Source organism: Pinus tabuliformis, chromosome 8, assembly GCF_031772625.1.
Source record: "Pinus tabuliformis cultivar Carrire ecotype Pingquan chromosome 8, CPIR1, whole genome shotgun sequence".
Taxonomy (NCBI): Eukaryota; Viridiplantae; Streptophyta; class Pinopsida; order Pinales; family Pinaceae; genus Pinus; species Pinus tabuliformis.
Genome location: NC_142294.1, coordinates 1562713038 through 1562733564, shown reverse-complemented (window position 1 = coordinate 1562733564; position 20527 = coordinate 1562713038). Strand labels below are relative to the sequence as shown.

Sequence of the window (20527 nt, the reverse complement as noted above, 5' to 3'; positions counted from 1 at the left end):
ATAGAGTGAAAAAATATTTGATCCCTCTTGGGGCTTGGTGGATCAAGAGTAAAAATGGATGTTGTAATTTAATGTATGTTAAACATTTTAACTTGGTTAAAATAAAAATCAATTATTAATTTTATTAGTTTTTATAAATTACTAATAGTAATTTTTAAGCTCCAGGTTTATGATAACCCATGGTAATACCATGATATTCATGTGAGCATAGACTATTTAAAGGGGAAATTCTATCATCTTAGATCCATCTTAATTCTAGGTCTACCAAGTGCTCAGAGGGATAAATAGATTTCATCCCCCTAAGAGTGGTAGATGTGGAGTTAAGATGGATATAGGTTGGTTTTTATGGTAATGAAGATATTAAAAAGACTTAGGAAATTATATTGTAAAAACATCTTAAGGTGAATGGTTAAAGCTACATTTAGTCACTTCACAAAATTTAGTAAAAAATACCAATATCTCCATTAATATTGGTTTTTAACTTTTTCTAATTTAAAAAAAAAAATTCAAAACCGTGAAACCTTATCACTCTTTCTGCATCACCCTCGCAGAAGATTTCTCACCATTTTTCAAACATTCTCAATATGATATCTTCATGAAAAAGTTTAGGTATTGATGTTGGATTAGTTGTTTGAAAAATAAGCTGGTTTGTACAACCTTTCATCTTCTGTGCTATTCTTATTTTGTCCTAATGATCTGTAGGGGTTGGAGCCACTGCACCATATTTTCCTACAAGGTGGAGATTTTTCACCAAAAAGAAATTAATCTACATGTTACAACGCTGTTAAAAAATGCGAGACCTATGAGGGTAGTGAATTATGCTAATAAGCAATTTAGATTGGGAGAGACGTAATTAAATTTCATTATTTAATTGAAGATTTCCAATTAAAATAATAATAAATCTACATTTATATATTCATATATTGATTGGAAGGATTCTCACAATGGTCACTTCTTTCAATTAGATCCCCTTCAAGCCTTTGGGATACCTAATACTTTCTTATATAATATAGCTGGGGCTTGCTACTTGTTGGCGTGTTGGGGTAAACAAACTTGATGCGTGTTTTTTTTTTTTTTTTATCTAGTAGTTGGAGTCTATGGAATAAGAAAGAAATTTGACAACTTGAAAAAAGTGGTAGCTTGAGAAAAGCTGTAGAGAAAAGATTAATCTCTCCTACCTTGACATAACTCGTTGTCAATATCAACACCTACAAGAACTTTGTTGTGGAATATTATCAAAACTAATATAAGGATATGAAAGAGTGTATTGTAAGAACCTTGACAAACACGGCCACTGAATTTTGGAACATTGTTTGTTGGAAGAGAAAATTATGTTTCTTTTTTCCAAACATGTATGTTAGTATATTACAATTTAATGAATATGTTTTCTTATTATCATATATGGTTTCATACTTTAACAAAACATTCGCCAAGGCTTCACAATGTTTTATTATTCAGTAAAAGATTTGCCAAGATCTTACAAGATTTTATAATTCAGTGAAAGGTTCTCCATCACTGTACAAGATAATATAATCTGGTGAGAGATTCGCCAAAAAATTATATATAAATATTATATTATTGATAAAATCGCCTCCCATTTTTCCTATGTATCATGGGGATTAGCCCATTTATTACACATATAAATTTAGGGCGGTTCTTAAAATTTTCCCTGCTTACAATGTCTTCTCACCTCTTCAACATGAAATTGAGTGTTCTATTTGCAATAACTTTGGTCATAAAGAAACTGAATGCAAAAGAAGAATAGGACCATCCTATCAGCATGAACAGAAGACAACAACACCCAAAGTATGGAAAAAGGAAACCATAGACTCTAAAAAATATGGTCTAGCTTTATATGCAGGAGATCAAGAAAATATATGTTACATTAATAGCGGATGTTCAAAGCATATGACATGTGACAAAGATAAGTTTATGTCTTTTAATGAAATAAAGAAAGAAAAGAATGTAACTTTTGGAAATAATTCACCTGATGTGCTTATCAAAGGGAAATGAATCGTTCTATTAAAGAAAAAGGTCAAGGGTGGGAATTTTTTATTTGTTGATGGATTAAGACACAATTGTTGAGTGTTAGTCAAATGTGTGACCAAGGGCATGAAGTTGTTTTTAGATCAAAAAATTGCATGGTAAGAATTCTGTACATATGTAAGATCATAATAAAGGGAACAAAAACTCCAGGCAATCTCTATGTCTTAGAAGGCAACCAAGAACATTGTTACTTAAGCAAATCTGAAGAAAGCTAGATTTGGCACAAAATATTGGGACACCTTAGATTTTATCAATTATACAAATCAAGCATATTGGGAGTAGTACAAGACTTACCCAACATCTCTCCACCGGAAAAAAGCATCTGCAAATCATGCCAATTTGGTAAGAAAACCATAATTTAGTAACTTATTCATACTCATTTGTGTGGTCCTATGAGAAATAAGTATCCTCAAGGTGGACAATACTTCATATTATTCATTGATGATTTTACAAGAATATGTTGGATAGGCTAGCTTAAACATAATGATGAAGCATTTGATAAATTTAAAGTATTCAAGGTTGTGGTAGGAAATGAGTTACAGTTGAAAATAAAATGTCTTAGATCTGATAAAGGAGGAGAATTTATATCAGATGAGTTTTTCAATTTTTGTGAACAACGTGGCATCAAAAGACAATTTTTTATAGCTAGGACTCGTCAAAAAAATGGAGTGGCAGAAAGAATGAATAGAACAATCCAACAAATGACACATGCCATGCTTGATGAATCAAGAACTCCACATACCTTTGGGGGGGGGGGGAAACACATACAATTGTGAATATACTTAACAAATCACATGTTCAAGTAAACAATAATGAAACTCGTTATGAACTATGGTTTGGTAAGCCTCGCACTATCAAACATTTTAGAATTTTTGGAAGAAAATGTTACATAAAGAAAAATGACGATAAGCTTGGAAAGTTTAAATCTAGAGCTGATGAAGGAATCCTCTGTGGATACTCTTCTAGAGGCAAGGGATATAAATTTTATAATAAAATGCTTCAAAATATCGTTGAATGCATTGATGTTGTGATTGATGAAGCATCCACAGGTACCAAAAAGGAAGCTCTAACAGATGATGAACTTGTTCCTGCTACAAGTCAAAAGGTTGCAGAAGAAGGTAATAGAGAAGCATCAGAAAAAATAAATGAAGATACAAATACATCAAAAAAGACACCTTCACGGTATGTCTAAAAAATCATCTTGAATCTCAAATTATAAGTGAAAAGGATGCAGGAATACAAACTAGAAGAACTCTTGTTGGAAATTCTAGTTATCTAGCCTTACTATCCACAATTTAACCTCAAAATGTGAATCAAGCAAGAAAATATGAATGTTGGGTTAAGGCAATAAATGAAGAACTTGATCATATAGAAAAGAATCATACATGTGAATTAGTACCAAGACCTCATGATAAAAATGTTATTGGGTCAAAATGGGTGTTCAAAAACAAATTAAATGAAAATGGAGATGTAGTTTGCAACAAAGCAAGACTTGTATGTAAAGGCTATGCTCAACAGGAAGGGATAGAATTTGAAGAAACATTTTTACCTGTAGCTAGACTTGAAGCCATAAGAATGTTTCTTAAATTTTCAAGTTTTCATAACTTTAAAGCATATCAAATGGATGTCAAATATGCATTCTTAAATGGGGATCTAGAGGAAGAGGTCTATATGGAACAACCTGAAGGGTTCATTCTTGGGAATGATAAAAATCTTTTGTACAAACTTAAGAAATCATTGTATCGATTGAAATACACTCCTCGTGCATGGTATTATCGTCTTGATTCCTTCAACAACAAGGATTCAAAAAGGGGTCTGCATATAGAAATCTATATATCAAGATGGATAAAGATAAACTTTTGATAGTTGTTGTTTATGTAGATGACATCATGTTTGGAAGCAATGTAGAATCTACGAGTCAAGAATTTGTTTCATTTATGTAGTAAGAATTTGAAATGTCTTTACTTGGTGCAGTAACATACTTTCTTGGCATTCAAGTTCAAAAAACTAAGAATGGTATCTTTCTTTCTCAAACCAAGTACCTCGATTTTTTTTTGAAGAAATATGGAATGGAAGACTATAAGTCGATATGCACACCAATGGTAATGAGGATGCAATCTTAGTCAAAATAATGATTCTCCTTTAGTCAAACAACCAAAATATAGATATATGATTGGCAACTTTCTCTACCTTATAAGTACAAGACCAAACAGTATGCATGCAGTTGGAATTGTTAGACGATTTCAAGCCAATCCTAAGGAAACTCATCTTCAAGCAGTGAAAAGAAAATTCAAGTATCTTCAAGAAACTCAAGACTTTGGCGTATGGTATTCCAAAAATGCAGACTTTGCACTTCATGCTTATACAAATGCAGATTGGGCAGGTAATATTGATGATCGCAAGCGTACTAGTGGAGGATAATTTTATTTGGGACCCTGCTTGGTGCCAAGGTTCAACAATAAACAAAGCTCCATCGCTTTATCTATTGTTGAGGCATAATATATTGTTGCTGCATCTTTTTATACTCAACTTCTATGGATGATGCAAACATTGCAAGACATTCAAATCGCTTGTCCTCAACTTGTACCTATTCTTTGTGACAATACTAGGGCCATAAGTATCTCTAAAAATCTTGTCATGCACTCAAAAACCAAACATATTCCAATCAAATATCACTTTCTGATAGAACAGGTGCTTGAACAAAAGGTCAAATTGGAATATGCTCCTTCAAAGGAACAAGTTGCAGATATATTTACAAAGCCACTTCCACATGATTCCTTTTAATATCTCAAACAAAAATTAGGAATGATCTTTCCTTCATCATTTTGGTAATTATTATGACTGATATTTCATGTTCAGGGGGAGATGAGACTGTAAATTTCTATAGCTTACTTTATGTATGCAGATTACATGAGGGACAATCACATATGTACGCAAGTTTTTAATCTATACAGCCACGTATGTTTCTCTGAGGTGAAGGAACAATGGGACAAACTCAAGGGGAGTTTCTGATATGCTTCAGTAAGTTATTATTTGTCCTTATGGTTCTGACATTAATTGGTTACAATACGTTAGCGATGCTCAGATTTTACTTAGAAATGATATTGATTTATGATGGTTCATGAGTTGCTGCAATATATCATTGCTACTTTGGTTCTTTTGATGGCTTCGTTGGTTGATGAGATGGATATGATCAGACCTAACAGTGAATAGTTGACAAAGATTCAGGGGGAGCATTTGTTATGCTTCCAATAGCACATTTTTGGAATTATATATGCTTGAGCACTACTTGCTAAATGATGATGTTTTCATGGTTCATTCATTACTTGATGACATTGATGAAGAGATATGCTAAAGATATTGGGTGATAATGCTGTTGTTCAGTTCTATATCTTGTGATACTAAAGTTGCTTGGTGATGCTTGAAATCATTGAACATATATTGATGTTGTTTGTCTCTTGATGTAAAGGTCATGTAAAGACCCATATTGTCAAACATTATAAAATTCAGTCAAGTATGGACTATTGGGGTCAAGTCATTTATGTATGTAATCTCATTACTTTGGGCATTAGATGTAATGTTGAGTCAAATATGTAACCCCACTGTGTTGGGTGATTGATGTAAGCATGAGTCCTTGGTGATAGGAAATGTCATATTTGGTTAAGTCATAGAGTCAAGTACTTCATTGAATATCTTCTAGAAGATTCAACATATGCTCAGGGGGAGCATGGTCAGTATACAATCTTCATCTTCAACAAATCAACCCTATAGTGATCCTCTCTACACAGGGGAAGAGAAGTCTTCATTCAACATTGGTCAGCCCTTTGCCCTTGATGTCAAAGGGGGAGAGAAGCTTGGTGTTTGGAGAGATGTCTTGGGAGAGAAGCTTGGTGTTTAGCTTGATATGTTTACAGATGCTTTTGCAGGTATTTATAGGTGGTGTTGTCCAAACACCAAAGTGGTTACCATCAGATCCACAGGGGGAGATTGTTGGCATTATGGCTAATGTGTTTTCCTTGATGGAAACCTACTTGATAGAAATATCAACGTGATGGTTATGCAAATGTTACAGGTGATATGAACAAAGGAATATCATTTAAGAGATAGATGGATGGAAAAGATAAAGTGTGAGAAAGTATATGCCGATCCTGTGAAGCAAGATCACGTACATACACATGTATGGTGAAAAGAATTCACATACAGAATACACACCATGCTATTATGAATACCAGGGGTCTTTACCATGGTATTGGCCCATAGTATTTGGAAGCGACAACTGATATTTGATACCGTAAAGGAATACTTACAACATAACGAAGGTATTAGCTAAGGCAAATACTATATAAAGAGATGGAGATCAAGGTGTTGGATGTGAAAGTTTTGAATTTTTTATGAATGATTTTATCTGAAACAGGTGTGCACCAGGGAACTTGGATATGGATAAGATTTGATAGATATGAAATGAATACATATTGGTTAATCTATTTATGATTTGATAGATCTACGATAATGATGTGTGATTGTAATGGTGTGTATGTCAAGATTTGATTTTGACAAATGTTGTGGTTGCAGCGAAGGTATGATTAAGTGATTTTAGATCTGTACAATGGTTTACCTCTAAGAAGTCATGTAAATACATGTATCTGCTTCTGAGTAGTCATGTATATATTCTGCAAAAGTTTAGAATTTGTATGCAAGAGTTAAGAATGGCAAGTGCGTACATACACAGATGTGCTTTGTAAAAGTCGCATATACATGTTAGGGTTTTGCATTATGGGTTGTTGATGATATTTGATTAGTTCTGTTATGTTTGTTGTTGTTTGTCGATGATGTCTCTCTCATAATAATCTGTGTTTGACAGTACTGGTTGGGTTGATTTGATTATGGAATGGAATGTTAATTAGTGATGATGCTACTGTATGGTGATTTGTACTTGGTTTAGTGATCTGTGATGGAACCAGTACAAGATTCAATAATTGAGTCAATGTTACAGTGATTCAGATTTAGGTATATGTAATTTGAGATTTGTACGCAGGTCTTCTTCAAGGGAAGCGCGTACATATGTGGGTATGATTCAGAACAATAGCATATACATTCTGACATATGTTTGACCAGGGTTTGCAATGACATCTTTTGGTTTTTGTGATGTAAAATACATGGTAGGGTATGCTTATGAATGGTTGTGCATTGATTTTGATTGGTTTGATCTAGTTGCATTAGTTGATTAAGCTTCAATGGTTAATTTGATGATTCAGTTGGTTTAGTGATTTGGTGATTTGATTCAGTGATTGGTTTTAGAATTACTTGGTTTGGGATTAATGATGAAAGTGGATCCAATATGAAATATTATGAAAAATGGTCCACCCTTTCTGTTGGAGACGGTAAAAAAAGTCAGAGGATTCGAGCTCCCTTCCAGTAGGTGCTGGAAAATGAGAGAAAGTTGTAGCCTTCTGCAGGTGGGTGCCTCGTACTGTTTAGAGTCTGCACCAGTACAAGATTGTAAGACATTTTTATTTTAATAAAAAAATAAGACAAAGATGACAACCAAGTTGGTTTTCTCTCACATTGGGTTTCCACCTAAAAATCCTAGTGTTCATGTGCGTTGATATGATTCTTGTGTGTTGATGATATTTCTACTTCTTACTGCTCATGATTATTGCTTAATTGATGAATAATGAAGTAATGATGCACTGATTAAAGTTGAACATATTAGTTATTTTGATATACATGAGTTTCCTTAATAACATTCGCGTACATACGCTAGTTTACTTTATAATAGTAGCATACAAAAATCATAATAAGAATTTGAAATTGAAGTGAGTAAAATATTGATTAACCCACCCCCGCCCCACCTCGGTATTTTTCCTAATAGGCCCATTCCTATGGCTACGGACGTGTTGCGGACCTCAAAAAAATGTTGTTTAGGGGGTCAAAACAACTTCGGAAGTTTAGGACCCAAAAAACTGCTAAAAGTAGTAAATGCTGCTATATTCAAGGAAACTAGTGAAACCGACTAGAAGTCTAGGTGGAATAGGAGGGTGGCCACCAATATCCACCTATATCATTATTTCTTATTGTTTTATTAATTTGACTTACTTGACTTTTCTAACAACTAGTCTTTTTTGCCTTATGTTCCTCTTGCTCTTTTTATATCCATCTTATATTAGAATCTCTTCATCTCTTCATCTATTGGATGGTTCGAAATGCATTAGCAATATTTTGAATTATGTGATGGATCCAGAAGATAATTATCTAAAGGAGGAAACCATCGTACTGAATTCAAATGGTATTAAAAATATTATTACTTCCAAATTCAAGGAGAAATTATGGGGAAATAAAGAGTTGGATGGAAAAAGGAAGCTGCAATATTATAAGGAGGTGATCAACCATAATATCGAAAACCAAAATTATCTCTATCTTGACTAATGCGAAGAAGAAAATGAACGTTTCTAAGATTATAACTAATTCTCATTAACAACTCTTTTTTTAAACAGAAATGTGCACTGATTTGTATTAAGTCCACGCCCAATCATGGCAAATACTCAGGGGAATTAAATGATCAATCTATTTAGGAGTTGTTGATATATCAAGGTTGTTACTAAATACCCATACCCAAAATACATCACAAATCTTGTCTACAAGGAGTACCCTTATTAACCTAGTAGTATATATCTGACAGAATTGGAACAAAAGCCAAATACATTTAAAGCCTTTCATATCCAAACTATTAAGAAGGGTTTGTAGGCCGATTGAGATCGAAGTTCTGTGTTCGATCCATTGCTGTACTGTATGTCTTTGTTAACTGGAGCTTAAGGTTTGCCATTATTCTGAATAGGGCATCCACCTCGTCCTCCAAACTTTCAATTATTTGGTGATGGGATTTAGTGAGGTCCAGAGTGGCACTCTCAAAGGCACGCCGTTGATATACCATGACATGCAAGTCATAAATTTCTTTGTTTAACTATGCATGTTCCTTCCTGCATCAGGTAAATTCTAATGAGGCAGAGGAATCAGAATCAAGGTAACTTTGCTCCATTTGAGGGACGTTTAGAAGTCGACAACAAGAATAGTACAAAGGGTCGATTGACACATTTGATTTGAGTGGAAATTTTACAAACTACAGAGGGTGGTTTCCACCCCGAACTCCTAGATAGAAACTTCTAACGTTCTTAAAATAGGTCCCAAACACACTGTCCATGGGCATTTTTTTGCGAACCCCCACCATTTTCACTATAGAGAAATAAACTTGCAATTTGAATCAAACTGAGGACAACACCTGAATTGAGAAAACTTGAAACATTTAGCTCTGTGTTTGAAAGATCGAGGAGCTAAGATATCCAACCAAAATGATGTTTTAGCCATGGAATGAGCTCTACACCACAAGGGAATGGACTGCATGAAGCTCATCATTGAGCATCCAATTATTTTTTTTACTCGACGCCACTCTGTTAACCCAAAAAACCATCCAACAATTCCTCAGCGAGAGATTAAACCCAGGCTCTAGATGAACACAAACTATGAAAGGTTGAGTGAGTTCACCCCTTAATTTAACTGCAGATGCGACCAAATCCCACACAAGGGCCTTCAATTCTCCATAAATGCTTTCGACATCCCAAGGTGCCATCATCATCACTATAATAACTGAATTTACTCCTGCCGCATCGCAGATCGGCTCAATCTCGCTCTGCAATTGAATTCCAGTGATGGTCGAATTCGACGCAAGGGCCATCAAATATTTTTGCAAGATTTCATTGTGCTAGGATACCATCATCATCACTGAGCCATTTCAATGGGTTCCTATCACATTTTTCATTTGCTCAGACTTGCATGCAAGCTTGAACCTCGCATGTTCCAGTAATGGAAGCAAATTGGAAGAGAGAAGTCCAAGGCTTAAAATGTGAAATTGCATATGGGCAAGGCCGACGAAATTAGAAGAATGCATGGGAGGTACAACTACAAGTGAACTGATATGATATGCTGCCACGACGGGATGACAAGTGAACTACCACGATGTCGATGATTTAAGGGAAGGAGCGAAGGGGAAAAAAGGAGGGGATGGGTAAGGGAGTGAACACAAGAAATAAGGACGGGGATGGATAGGAGTAGGACCATATAGATCACTAGGCACAAAAATATTAGGGAGCAAGGGAGGGCTAATATAGTGTTGCAAGAAAACCATGAACGTTCTAAGGAATATAGGAAAAACCGCCAATGCTATTTATTTCAAATTTTCCTTCATCCAACCGATAAGGCTTATTGATAAGGAGATCTTCTTCCGAGTTTAGAGATCGAAGAATGTGCAAGGGAAATAAGGATGAGAAGCCCTAAAGAATGTTTTTTATTCAGCAAAACAATAATTTTAGCACATTGAATTCGGGAGGAGATTCCATTTTTAAATGTCGGATAATGAAGAAGGAATCTCCCAAAATGACTATATATTTGATTCCTCCTAAGTGAGCTATTGTAAAATCCATAAGAAGTCTATACATTTCAGCTTGGTTATTGTATTTTCTACCTAAACTCCACGAGAATTTATCCATAATTGTTTCTTCGAGATTTATAAGAATCCACGGGATGAAAAAGGTTTCCACTTGTGTCATCCTAGGAGGGTTGAAGATGGAAAACACTTTCTCTTAGATTGTCCATCTTATAATCACATTTGATCTAATTTTCAAAATAATTGTCACACTACTAACCTTCTTGACCTTTTAACTCAACAAAACTATGGAGATTTGGAAGCGCTTCTCTCACTTTTTTTAGCATATAAATAACGTGTTAAAAAATATAATTAATCTCTTACTTTATTAAGGTTTGGTGAATGATATAGGTCTTAGTGGATGTTAATCATCATCATCATATTTATTATATTAAAAAATGAAATGCATTTTATATTTTAATATGGGAAATCATAATGTCTATAATAACTTAAAACAATATTTAAAAAAAATAACAACAAACTATGAATAATATGTTATTGTTATTAAAATAAAATAAACAGTCCTTGAGGTGCAACTCAATTGGTAATCATCGTGATACAAATTATTCTGTAAACTAAGAGATCCAAGGTTTAGATCTCCCAGAGTAGCCTGGTCTATGGAGAGAAGGACATGTCATAGGCCCCAAAAGTATAGTGGTAGTGGTCGAAATCGACCCCGTGTCATGCGAGTTTGAGATCGACCCAATTGTTGATTCACCTAGTTTACACATATATACTAAATATTTTTAAATTTAAAATTATTTTAAATAATAAAATAATTTATATTTGGTTTTACTTTTACCTAATTAATAAATTATGGATTTACATCACTTTATACAAAATAGATAATAAATTATATAATAGATAAACAATATCCCCCTCCCCAAAAAAGAAAAGAAAAGGATTAGTTGATATTGATTCTTTACATTTTAATATCATAATTTTACATAAATGTATATGTTTAATTATTTTATTTTTATTATTTTACACTTATTTGTATTATCAATTTTACATTTTTAATTATTTTATTTTATTATATTACACTTATTTGTATTATCAATAAAAATTTATATAGAGTTAATTTTTGGTTTGCTATTAATGAAACAAAACTAAAAATATAAAAGTATATCAAAAGTCTTAAAAACAAGTTCAAAAATTGAGAAATATTTAACTAAATAGCCAAGTTTAAAACAAACTATAACACTAGAAATTAAAACCTAATAGCATCTATGTGCTCATCTATCGAGTTTGCCCTCATAGTCTAGAAACAAAAACAAGATATTTGGAATCATAATTATCTATTGGGGGAGTCCACTTGGATAGGGGCTAAGGGCTAATTGTCCTCTTCACTACTGTGAAATTCAAGATTTGTCAATTTATTAACAAAGAAAGAAATTTTGTTGTATGCTTTTACTTGCTATTTTAGAGTATCAATGCAGAGAATAATATCTTTGTGGGCTTCATTCCATTCTACCAACACCTTTCCCATTATGGTTTTTAACTTCCATTATATGTCCATTATTTGCATATATTGAGTTTGATTGGTATGCCATAATGCTCGAATGTGTAACTCATTGCCCCACTTATTCTCCCACCTATATGTCAGAGAAAAATATTCTTTTCACATGTGCTTCACATTCAATTGCTTCCAATTGCTCCTACATTGAGTGAGGAGTGAGCTCCCTATACCTACGAGCCATTGCCTTTGTGCTAGATTGATCATACATACAAGGATAGGACTCTCTCTTGCTAGAGTTTGGGTCGCAGAGTACAAAGCCCCTTTGAGACATGTGACATAATTTGTGAGAGGGTGAGAGGGAGAGGCTAGGATAGGCTATGTTGTTTGACTATGAGAAGGGGTCAGATATGGGAAAAGGAAACACAAAAAATGAAAGAGGGGTAGTGTTCTAGTAGGGTAATAAAATAGGGGGTCCAAAGGAATATGTAGAGCCAAGCTATGAGGACGCAACCAAGAAGGGATAAGGATGATGAGGGGAACCAAAAAGAGATAGGTAGCCAATCGAAAAAGGCTATGTCGAACCATGCACGAGGAAGGGATGGAGGGAGATGGCCTTTGGGTGCCAAGAGAAAGTCAAGGGACGAAGGCCAATGGCATAAAAGGCTAAGAGGGAAAACATATAAACAAAGAATGTTGAGCAGAATGTGGGACTCAAAATTAGAGAAACAATAAAGAACTAACTATGTAATGCATGTAAAGTTGTGCTTCTTATTCAATGTAGGCTTTGTTGGGGGTGGGGAAGAAATAATACCTTCATTGACAAAATGTCATGCTGAGAGCTAGTGTACTTGATGCTTTCTAATTTTGGGCACCACATGATAAAACTACAGTGAATGTTCATTGCGTACCTGATTATGGCATGGACTGATTGGAGGCTAAAATGACTCATACCTATATTGATAGAATCACTAATGCCAATTACCATATATATCCTGCTCACCAACTAATGGAGAGATGGCATGTAAATGTAACTAGTGTATATCAAGACATGCCACAATCACTCCTGCCTACCACCATATTTATCGTACTCAACAACTAACCAAGAGATGCCATGTCCTTGTAGTTGATGTATATCAAGACATGTTATAGTCATCACCCCACTTGAAGGCAATTAGTTTTGAACTTCAATAAAAGTGAAAATGCATATTTATATTTTAAAAATGATTATATATAAAACCTCACCTTATTTGTTTTGACCAATCCAAAATATTAGCTTCTATTCCATTTTACAATTCTCGAATTAGTAGAGAAGCTCTTGAGATCGAGAAGCACCCCATTAACTTAAATAGGGAAGATGACTATAAACATAGCCCCTCCTAGAAACCAATAATCCATCAACTCACTCTAAAATTCTCTTTAACCTGCCAATCGTTCCTTTTCTTTCTTTCCCTCCTCTCTTAGTTGTTCTTGTCTTATATTTATTCCCTTTATCCTTTTTTTTTCCTCCCTTGCTCCTTGTTCAATAATTTCCTCCGCTGTTTTAAATGGTATCCTTATTTGTCCGCCCCACTCTCCACCCCACTCCCCTTTCTCTTTCCATTTGCACCTTCTTTTCTCTCTCCCTTCCCCCCTTTTATTTTGTTTTCATCATTCTTCACACCTCCTCTCTAGTTAGCTTCATCATTTTTTTATTTATTTTTTATTTATTTATTTATTTATTTTTTCGCTTTTTGATATATCTATATATATATATATATATATATATATATATATTCTTTTTTATTATCCATATCCCCAATTTTTCATTTTTATTTATTGTCCCCTTCTCTCTCTCTATATATATTTTTAATCTTTTTTATTATTCATATCCTCAATTTTTCATTTTTGTTTATTGCCCCCTGTTATTTTTCGTCCCTTATTAATTTTAAATATTTTTATTTTCACTATTAATCTAATCTCTTGACTATTTTACAAATTTCCATTTAACAATTACCTGGTACCCTTTTCTATTAAAGGACTCATCAACCCTTCTCTATTAAAAGACTCCATCTTGATAATGGGTGGAGTGTCCACCAGAAATTGGGCCAAAATTAATCTCCATACAATTTGCTTAGACTCCATCTTGATAATGGGTGGAGTGTCCACCAGAAATTGAGTGTCCACCAGAAATTGGGCCAAAATTAATCTCCACACAATTTGCTTGGAAATTCTCACAATATAATTTTATTTTTTACTTAAATTAATATTTTCTTTTATATTTAGTTATAATAATAAAAGCATATTTTATAGCTTTTAACATTAATTTATTTATAAAAGTTAATTATATTTAAAAATTAATTATTATATTAAAAATTAACATTAATTTTTTATAAAAGTTAATTATATTTAAAAATTAATTATTATATTAAAAATTAATTAAAATGTAAATAATATTAAAAAAAAGCATATATAACCATGTGTTTATAGATAAAATTGATCTTATTCTACATCTAGAATATATTCTAAAATTGTTTATGTTTGGCTAAGAGCTTGTTTTGATTAAGATACAAAGAAATATGTTACTGTCCAAGACTTAAAGACATTTGACAGGAGAACTTGCTCCCTTATGGATCACCAACTAAATAATCACAAATGATGCAATTTTCTTTAATAATAATAATGATTCAACTTACATTTTGAATAACAATCAATAATAATTATCCAAACTACTACTTTCACAACTAAATAATCACAGATGATGCAATTTTCTTTAATAATAATAATGATTCAACTTACATTTTAAATAACAATCAATAATAATTATCCAAACTACTACTTTCACAACTGAATTAAGATAAATTTTCATGCTCCAGTAAAAAAAATAAACAATAAAATAAAAGATCCCACTAATTTAATTTCTATTCATGGGTCAAACTATAACCAGTTTTACCATATTGAATTGAATTTATTTCTATTTGTAAATTCTGCTCCAATCAGGACACGTTACATACTAAAACCAATCTGATCTTTTCAAAGTATGTCCCATATAATCACCGCTAGTCTATTCTGCTATGTGTAAATTTGCTCATCATGACACATTACAAACTCAACCCAACCCGATCTTCTCAAAGCATGTCCCATATGATCACAGCTTATCTATTTTACACAATGCGATGAGGGCGAATCGAATTTTTTCCACAAATTGCCGAACAACACATAATTTCATTTGTTCAACGTACACGTTTAAGTCCAATCTAACACGTTTGAGCGTAAGTTCTCGAGTCATCATATTTTGAACAGCCATGAAAGACACATGTTCGGCCACCTCTGGCTAAGAACAATCGGGGATTGTTTGAGTAGAACATTGAACAGCTATATATATGTGCATAATTTGGAGGCATGGTTCGTTTTAAACAACTGAACTTTCATGATTATTTTGAATTGCCATTACAGGCAGGATTTAGCAGAGAATAGATTTTACCATTGGGACTTTAGGTGGAATGGATCCATATAGATACCGACCTTCTAGTGTCCACAATGCTCCTTTCTGGACCAGCAACCAGGGTGCCCCTGTTTGGAATAATAACTCCTCTCTTACAGTTGGTGAAAGAGGTGACTGTTTTATTTTTTCAGAAAACATTTTGTTTATGGTATCATGATTAAGTTACATAACCGTAACATTGATAGATTAAGTGAATAATTGCATTTCAAAATTTGAGCTTCAAATGTTACACTGGGTCTGATTCTCAGAGTGGGGTTTGCCTCTATGCAATAGGTCCTGTGTTGTTGGAGGATTATCATCTGGTAGAAAAGCTTGCCCAGTTTGACAGAGAAAGAATCCCTGAGCGAGTTGTCCATGCTAGAGGAGCAGTAGCCAAGGGTTTTTTTGAAGTCACACATGATATTTCACACCTCACATGTGCTGACTTTTTGAGGGCACCTGGAGTTCAGACCCCCGTGATAGTCCGCTTCTCTACTGTTATACATGAACGCGGGAGCCCGGAGACTTTAAGGGATCCCAGAGGCTTTGCAGTGAAGTTTTACACGAGAGAAGGGAACTTTGACCTTGTTGGCAACAACATCCCAGTGTTTTTTATCCGTGATGGTATAAAGGTTTGTTTATGGGGACTATACACTGAAATCCATTCCTCCCATTTTGAAGTTTATGTAAAACTGAAACATAATACTTTTCACAACGTATTAACTCTCTTAATTTTTCAAACTCGTGTTTCTGGTTATGCAGTTCCCAGATGTCATTCATGCTCTGAAGCCCAATCCAAAAACCCATATTCAGGAGGCATGGCGTATCATGGATTTCTTTTCCCATGTACCAGAGAGCTGTCATATGTTCACATTTCTGTTTGATGACTGGGGAATCCCATCCGACTTTAGGCATATTGAAGGTTTTGGAGTTCACACTTTCAAGGTCAGGCACAATCTTCTCAATATGTTCTCTATACAGTTTTAGACTCATCTGCACCAATCTTTGCTTGTTTATGCAAGCAATTTTTTCATGAATGAGATACATGGATTTCTCAAGTCTCTGGTAAATTTGTTAGTGTGTTAAATATATGTTATTGCTTGTCTAGTGCAAGCCTCCCAGTTGCACTTGGGAATCCTTTCTATCATTGAAATTCATGATACTCATGATGCCAGATTACTACAAGTAAACTTGTAGGCGGATAGACCTTTTGGATCAAAGTGGACATTGCAAGCCACGCCTAATTAGTAGCATTAAGCACTGAACTTTCTTTGAGCTCTAAGCTGCACGAGCTCAAATCAATTTCATAAGTTAGACAGAGTCCTACTAATATATTTTTTTCATTTCTCTACACACTGAGCTTGCCTGCTGCATGTAATGGTAATCGGCCAGTCTCAAGGTCACATTCAACACACGCTAGCATAGCCCAGTATTTTCCATTACCCGTTTCAATTTGTGTGCCATGTGATAGTAATCAGCCAGTCTCAAGGTCACAGTCAACACACGCTAGCATAGCCCAGTATTTTCCGTTACCTGTTTCAGGTTTTGTGCCATATGATAGTTTGATATATTATGTATACGTTTACAATATGATAGTAATCCTAGTAAGTGTTCATCATATATGAAAATGGACAAGTGATATGCTCAGGAAATGGTTAGATTGGATGCGATGGGGATTTACACAGGTTTTGAAATAATCTTTGAAGATTTCATAAAATCTCCCTCTGGTTTCATTTCATACCCACCCTTAGACTATTTCTTTTAAACTCCTGGATTCGGGTACTTCAAGTATCCTTATTTGTTGTCAAATGAACCATGCTTGAAAAGCTTGTCATAACTGTTTAGATGACCCGAATTTTTTTTTATCTTTGCAGTTTATTAACAGAGAAGGTAAAGAAACCTACTGCAAGTTTCATTGGAAGCCTACTTGTGGACTCAAGTTTTTGCTTGATGAGGAGGCTGTAATTGTTGGAGGTACCAATCACAGTCATGCTACCAAAGATTTATATGATGCCATAGCTTCTGGTAACTATCCTGAATGGAAGCTATGCATTCAAACTATGGATCCCGCTGATGAAGATAGGTTCGACTTTGATCCTCTCGACGATACTAAAATCTGGCCAGAGAATCTATTTCCTTTGCAGGTAAAGTACATATAAAAATATTTATGACTAAAATTATCAGTCATATAATCTGTAATATGAAGTCTTCTTGCTTCACAATTTTCACGTCCTTGTAGTAATTCAAATTTATATGCTCTTCAGTTTCAAACTTTGTGCATTGAACCATGGTTGAAAATTGGATCCTTCTCTTGTGCAGCCTGTAGGGAGGATGGTTTTGAATAAAAACATTGATAACTTTTTCAATGAGAATGAACAGTTGGCATTTTGCCCTGGAGTTATTGTGCCCGGCATCTACTATACCGATGATAAAATGTTCCAGACTCGAGTTTTCTCATACTCTGACACACAGAGGCATAGGCTTGGGCCGAATTACTTGCTGCTTCCTGTAAATGCACCCAAGTGTTCCCATCATAACAATCATCACGATGGTTTTATGAATTTCATGCACAGAGATGAGGAGGCATGTTAATTACTTCGCTGCCAGTATCACTGATTTTCTCTCTTTTGTATTTCTCGCATGTGGTTTGGTTTGGCATAATACCTTATTGCAACTTAAATATCATCTAGCTTTTAGTATTCTAATCTAAAGATAAAATACGCCATCTAAAACCCTCCATATAGAGGATGATTTAAGGCAACTACTAGCACACAATGCACATTTCCCGGAGTGCTAAAATTCGATGGAAATCTCATTTTTGCCTATTGCTCTTTTTTTGACCTTTTCAAATGGGCAACTGAGGATGATTTTATACATATGGCTATTGAGAGATTGGATTTGTCTAATGGGTTCCATCTTATGATCATACCACTGGTTGCAGGTGAATTATTTTCCTTCACGTTTTGACCCAGTTCGACATTCAGAGACGCTGCCTATTCCGAGAAATCTTGTCAGTGGTACCAGGTCAAAGGTAGGTTAATTAATTCAGGAACAATGCCTCATTCTAAAATTCCCATGGCATTATTGCCTTCCAAGGCTATGATCAATCAAATAATCTGCAAAATAAAAGGTCGTGCCTTCCTTAGGCTCTGGTGTTATCGGAGCAAAGGTAGAAAGCTATATCTTACATTTTTATACATACTCATGTACAGTATCACTGAGATATGTAGAAAGTTATACCTTAACTTTTTGTACATACTGTAACTCATGTATAGTATTGCTGAGATAGGTAGGAAGTTATACCTTATTTTTTGGTACATACTCATGTACAGTGCCCATTTAATGTCTTGGTCTTACATGAGCTAGCTAGGACGTTACACCTGACCTTCACAATCGCTTTTGGCTCTAAGTTGAGATGTACAGTGTAGCCCAGATGAACTCTCGGTCTTTACATGAACTAGCTAGGAATTCATAGCTGACCTTGACAATCGCCTTTATCTCTATCTTGGAAATTTTGGAGTACTTGCGCCCTTGTTATTATATTGCGATGTTACTAGCACTTGATCAAACTCAAAACCCTGATGATTGTAGCATCAAACAGTATTAATACCCTTGAGGCACACAACCCCCATTAGGTAATCAATTCTTGACTTGATTGCTTACCTCATGGGATTGGTTGCCCAGAGGACTTTAATAACCTCCGGTTCCTCCGGCTGCTACATTCATCAGGGTTTGATCAGTTGCTAGTTTAACATACAGTAATGCCTTTGCTAATTTTTCAGTCCTTGCCAGCACTGGTACTAGTGTATAGCAAAAGCTACAATAAGGTCTTCTAATAGCAAAAAAATACACTCCATGCTAGAGATCCTCTGTATTAAACAGAAGAAAGTTTTTGCTATAATTCTCAAATTTGCGAGCACTGTTTTGAAATCACCCAACATTTTTCTTTAATGTTGCAGAGAGTTATTGCAAAGGAGAATAACTTTAATCAGCCTGGTGAACGCTTCCGTTCATGGCTTCCTGACAGGTAGCAATAACCATTCTTAGCCTATTTTCTACTACTTTTCAGAAGGATTTCTCCGTATGGAATTTTGTCAAATCAAAATTGAAATCCATCCAGCTGAATCTAATGTTCTTGCTGTTTTGGAGTAGACAAAAGATCCTTCTCTTATGGAATTTTGTCAATATCGAAATTGAAATTCATCCAGCTGATTATAATGGTTTCTCTGTTCTGGAACAGACAAGAGAGATTCATCAGGCGCTTCGCCGATGCGCTGTGTGACGTGAAGGTAACTGATGAAATTAGGAGCGTCTGGATATCTTATTGGTCTCAGGTATGCATCAGCATGTATTATTTACAGCTTAAGAGAATTAGTTCATTGGTAATTTTGTATAATCTAGTCTGTTGATAGAACTGACAATACCGATTCTGGTCCTGTAGTGTGACCAGGACCTCGGCCAGAGACTGGTGAAACGTCTTAACATGAAATCATCGATGTAAGAGATGAGTAATTGAATGGTGGTGGAGCTGAGATTTGAAGTATCTCTCAGGTGTTTTGCTGATATGTGAATTTGAAGAAAAAACATCGAAACACAATATTGCAGCAGTGTCTCTCAACAAGGAGATTAAATCTTGATCAATCCTTACTATGATATATAGGTATATAGGTCGAGTGATTTTTTTTTTTTATTATGGATCGTGAAGATCCATAATTCTTCACATTCTTGACTTGGAGGGTTGTTGTTGGTTATTGTGGATATAATAAATGTGCTAATGATCCATATATGGCAGTCTGCTCTGGGAGACCTTTAATGTTGAATACATGAAATCTGGGAGACTTTAATGTTGAAAGGCATGAAATCCTTGTGTGACAGTGTGCTCTTGGAGACCTTTAAGTTTGATAGGCATGAAACTTTGTGCTTGAGATTTATGGCATATTATCCCATATTATTATTTAAATTTATTTTTATGTCATGTTAATTTACCTGCTTTACCAAAAATTCAATTTAATATTTGATTCGTTATAATTTTATTCTCAGAAGCAAGATTCTTAATGGGTTATATTTTCAAATGTTTTATCATTGT

At 34.4% G+C, this 20527-nt stretch overlaps 1 protein-coding gene across 1 annotated transcript; it reads left to right on the top strand.

Annotated features, from left to right (window-relative positions):
• The first annotated feature begins 15353 nt into the window (after nucleotides 1–15353).
• On the top strand, nucleotides 15354–20114 carry LOC149241943 (catalase isozyme 2-like). Its single transcript, XM_089374087.1, has 9 exons — nucleotides 15354–15572; nucleotides 15736–16073; nucleotides 16204–16386; nucleotides 17316–17585; nucleotides 17761–18024; nucleotides 18383–18472; nucleotides 19401–19468; nucleotides 19682–19775; nucleotides 19883–20114. Exons 1-9 carry the CDS (start codon nucleotides 15461–15463, stop codon nucleotides 19940–19942), a joined length of 1479 nt encoding a protein of 492 aa, XP_089230213.1. The 5' UTR covers nucleotides 15354–15460; the 3' UTR covers nucleotides 19943–20114.
• The last annotated feature ends 413 nt before the right edge of the window (nucleotides 20115–20527 follow it).

Bases quoted from the DNA above. Each gene is read 5' to 3' on its own strand.
- LOC149241943 (XM_089374087.1), top strand. From the start codon at position 15,461: ATGGATCCATATAGATACCGACCTTCTAGTGTCCACAATGCTCCTTTC. The intron at 17,586-17,760 runs GTAAAGTACATA...TCTCTTGTGCAG, and splicing joins AGAATCTATTTCCTTTGCAG to CCTGTAGGGAGGATGGTTTT. The intron at 19,469-19,681 runs GTAGCAATAACC...GTTCTGGAACAG, and splicing joins CGTTCATGGCTTCCTGACAG to ACAAGAGAGATTCATCAGGC.